Genomic DNA, 3,333 nt, shown 5'->3' with positions numbered 1-3,333 from the left:
AATCCCAAAATAATGAATATAACAAATCATTCATTCTCATTAATTAATTGGTGGAAATGAATACTAGTAGTAGTAAGTAAGGTTTTAAATTTAGGTTAGCAACCTCTATTTAAAACCTTGATAATAGTTACCATTGAGTACAACGAGGATGTAGTCAGCATCAGAGTGTTTAGGGAGAATAAGAGTGTTAGGTTTTGATTGGAACTCCACAATGCGGTAGTTTTGGAGATTCTCAAGTCTATTGGTTCTCTGGTCAAACCTCTCAAGCACACGGATTTGGCCGTTCCTATTTCTGTAAAGAGTTTGGAATCTTTCAGAGCTGAAGTAATAAGGGTTCCTCTGTCTGCGTGAGTCTGAGCGAGAACCTTGCTCTTGCTCTTGTTCTCTCTCTTCCCTCTGTTCCCTCCTCTCATAACCACTTTGCCTACGTGAGCTAGAGCTAGAGCCTTGCTCTTGCTCTCTCTCTTCCCTTCTACTTTGAGGTCGTTGTCTCCTGGGTTGCCACTCTTCTTCCTCCTCTCTCCTTCCATGTTGAGGTTGTTGTTCTTGCTCCCTCTCCCTACGAGGTTCTCTCCTTTGTTCACGCTCCTCCTCTCGGCTTTCTTCGCTCTCGCTCCTACCACGTGAAGGCTCACGATCACGCTCCTCCTCTCTCCTATGCTCTCTTTCTTGCTCCTCCTGAAGGTGAGGGCGTGGCTGTTGTCTTGGGTCGCGCTCCTCTTGTTCTCTTTCCTGAGGCCTCTCATGATTCTTTATCACATTTTTTTCTCCGTAAGCAATACCAATTGACACTGCCATGAGGAATACTATTCCTAGTAGCAACACTAATGTTGGAAACCTCACTCTCATCTTAATCATATTTGATTATATTAGATTGCACTCAATGATGAAAATGGAGACTAAGATCACTCATACTTATAGATCATTTTCATAAGAAATGGTGCCATGCATGTTGACGAGTGTTCATATTGACAAATTTGAGGTGTCATGTGCATGCCATTTATCTACACAGCTCTTTATGGATATACATGGACGCGGCAATCATGCATATATGCTTATTGCTTCCTCATACATGAATCATTGTTTTCTTTCTTCAATATCATGAACTTGGACTTTATTTTGGAAACGGTACAGTGTACTCTCTCTCTCTCTCAATTCATATTTGTCTTTTCTTGGCTCACCGTGTTTGTTTTGTTCGCTATAGAATTATTACGCTAGAAAAATACTAGAATGAATAGAGTTTAAAACAATAACATACATATATCTGTTCAAATTTAAAAACAAATAGCAGCGTGTGGGAAAAATTCAATATAATCAAGTATATATGTCTGCGAAAAAACGGGATTGCTATTATAAAAAATGTGACATATATATATATATAATCCAACTATTAACTCTAAGGCCACGTTTAATAAAGTTTGGTTATCATCTAAAGCCCAATAATAATAATAATAATAATAAATATCTATTAATAGATTTCAATAAAGTAACATGAAAGTTAAAATAAATGAAAGACAAAAATATATAAATATATATTAGACAATAAATGTCATCTTCAAAATTACGGAACAAAAGTTCGGTTTGAATTGATTTTTGGTGCAATTCAATGACCAAAAATAAAAATATGATTTGACTCACCTCAATTAACTATGAATTTTTCTGTAGGAAGCAAACTAAATTGGTATTGAATAGTTTGGTTTCGTTCGGTTCCGTAGTTTTCGCCATCTATTTTTTTTAAATCCCATCATTTAAAGTTCAAAATGTATTTCATGAATCATTGGTTTCCCATATATAGAAAAAATATTACTACTATTATTATTATTCTTAGATAATGTAAATGATAAATAGATAAGTAAACAAATTGAAACTAATAACATATATATAAAATATGTAATTTAGGAAGAAGAAAATAAATAACTACATATATAATATTACAATTCGTAATCAATAACATATATAAAAGTTCAATTCATAATTAATAATATATATATATATATATATATTAATTTAGTAACATATATAACAATACAATTCATAATTAACAACATATATAATAATTAGTAACACATATAAGATAGTTTCTAAATCATCAAGACAATAAAGTCACAAATATATATAATTTTGTTTAAGGCAAAGGTGCAACTACACCTTGAAATATATTGATGAAGGATGAAGTTACAAGAAGATCAAGTAGTGAATCTATAGCTAGGAAGTTGATTCCTATTACGAAAACAGTCAATGGAAATGAAACTAGGTGTAGAATTCCAGCAAGAGCTAGTTTTGGAGTTGATGCCATAATTAGCTAATTTATCAGCACAAGAGTTGCCTTCTCTATAAATATGAGAAACAATACAATCCATATCTGCCATTGTAGCTTTACACTTTAGCTAATTGTTGAGAAGCTTCCAAGGAGGGTTATGTTTAACTTCGAAAATATCGACCACCAATGAGGAATCACATTCCAGCCAAAGAGTCTTCCAACCCTTAGATTTAGCAAAGTGAATTGCTGAAATTGTAGCCTTAAGCTCAGCAAAGATAGCCTCGTGAATTCCATAAAAGTCAGCAGTGCATGCCAGGCATTAGCCACTGTGGTCTCTGAAGATTGCACCCCCCCAGCAGGGCCAGGGAAGCCTCTGGCAGCTCCATCAGAATTAATTTTGATCCTATGCCTCCTTGGTGGATACCAAACAACTTCCAATATAGAAGGAGCCTTAGGAAGGATGATTTCAGTCTTGAAATATTTGATGATGCAAAGATCATTCAGTGAAGGTCTCCCTGTGACTTTAGAGGAGTTACCCGAAAGAGAGGTTGCCATTCTGATTCTGTTTAAAACATATCCCAGGTTTGGATGCTTATTGTCAAATCTCATTTGATTTCTGCACCACCAGATTGTGCCTACTACATGAATAATGCAAGCCATGAACAGATCCTTGACTTGGTCACTCCAATAATTTTTAGTTGCCTGCAGAATTGGCTTGATGGAAGAGATGTCCAGAGTTATATTGAAAATTCCATTTATCCAGTTCTAGATGTAAATGGCCAAGGGACAGCTGAGGAAGAGATGGGAAGATGTTTCAGTTTGAGCTTTGCAAAGATTGCATATTGAAGCCATGATGCAGCCTCTTCTTTGTAAGTTGTCATCAAAAGGCATTTTGTTGTTGATTAGTCTCCAAGTCACAAAAGATTGGGACGGAGGGATTGCCTTAGACCAAATTTTGGAGCACCAGATTAGATTATTGGATGCAGGGGCAAGAGAGTTGTAAGCATGTTTTAATGTATGCACTCCATCAGAGGATTTCTCCCAACAGAGCAAGTCCTTCCTACCAGAGAATT

The 3,333-nt window shown here is 35.6% G+C and overlaps 1 protein-coding gene across 1 annotated transcript; it reads right to left on the bottom strand.

The window, feature by feature from the left end:
• Positions 1–131: 131 nt before the first annotated feature.
• LOC109339932 (conglutin beta 4) lies at positions 132–910 on the bottom strand (the record flags this gene model as incomplete). Its single annotated transcript, XM_019577477.1, is given in 1 exon segment — positions 132–910. A coding segment is annotated over 1 exon segment (727 nt), but the record flags the coding sequence as incomplete, so codon positions are not given.
• Positions 911–3,333: the final 2,423 nt, after the last annotated feature.

This window comes from Lupinus angustifolius, unplaced genomic scaffold, assembly GCF_001865875.1.
Source record: "Lupinus angustifolius cultivar Tanjil unplaced genomic scaffold, LupAngTanjil_v1.0 Scaffold_121_2, whole genome shotgun sequence".
NCBI classification, from domain to species: domain Eukaryota; kingdom Viridiplantae; phylum Streptophyta; class Magnoliopsida; order Fabales; family Fabaceae; genus Lupinus; species Lupinus angustifolius.
Note: the sequence above shows the minus strand (reverse complement) of the source record. Positions and strands in the feature narration are given on the sequence as shown.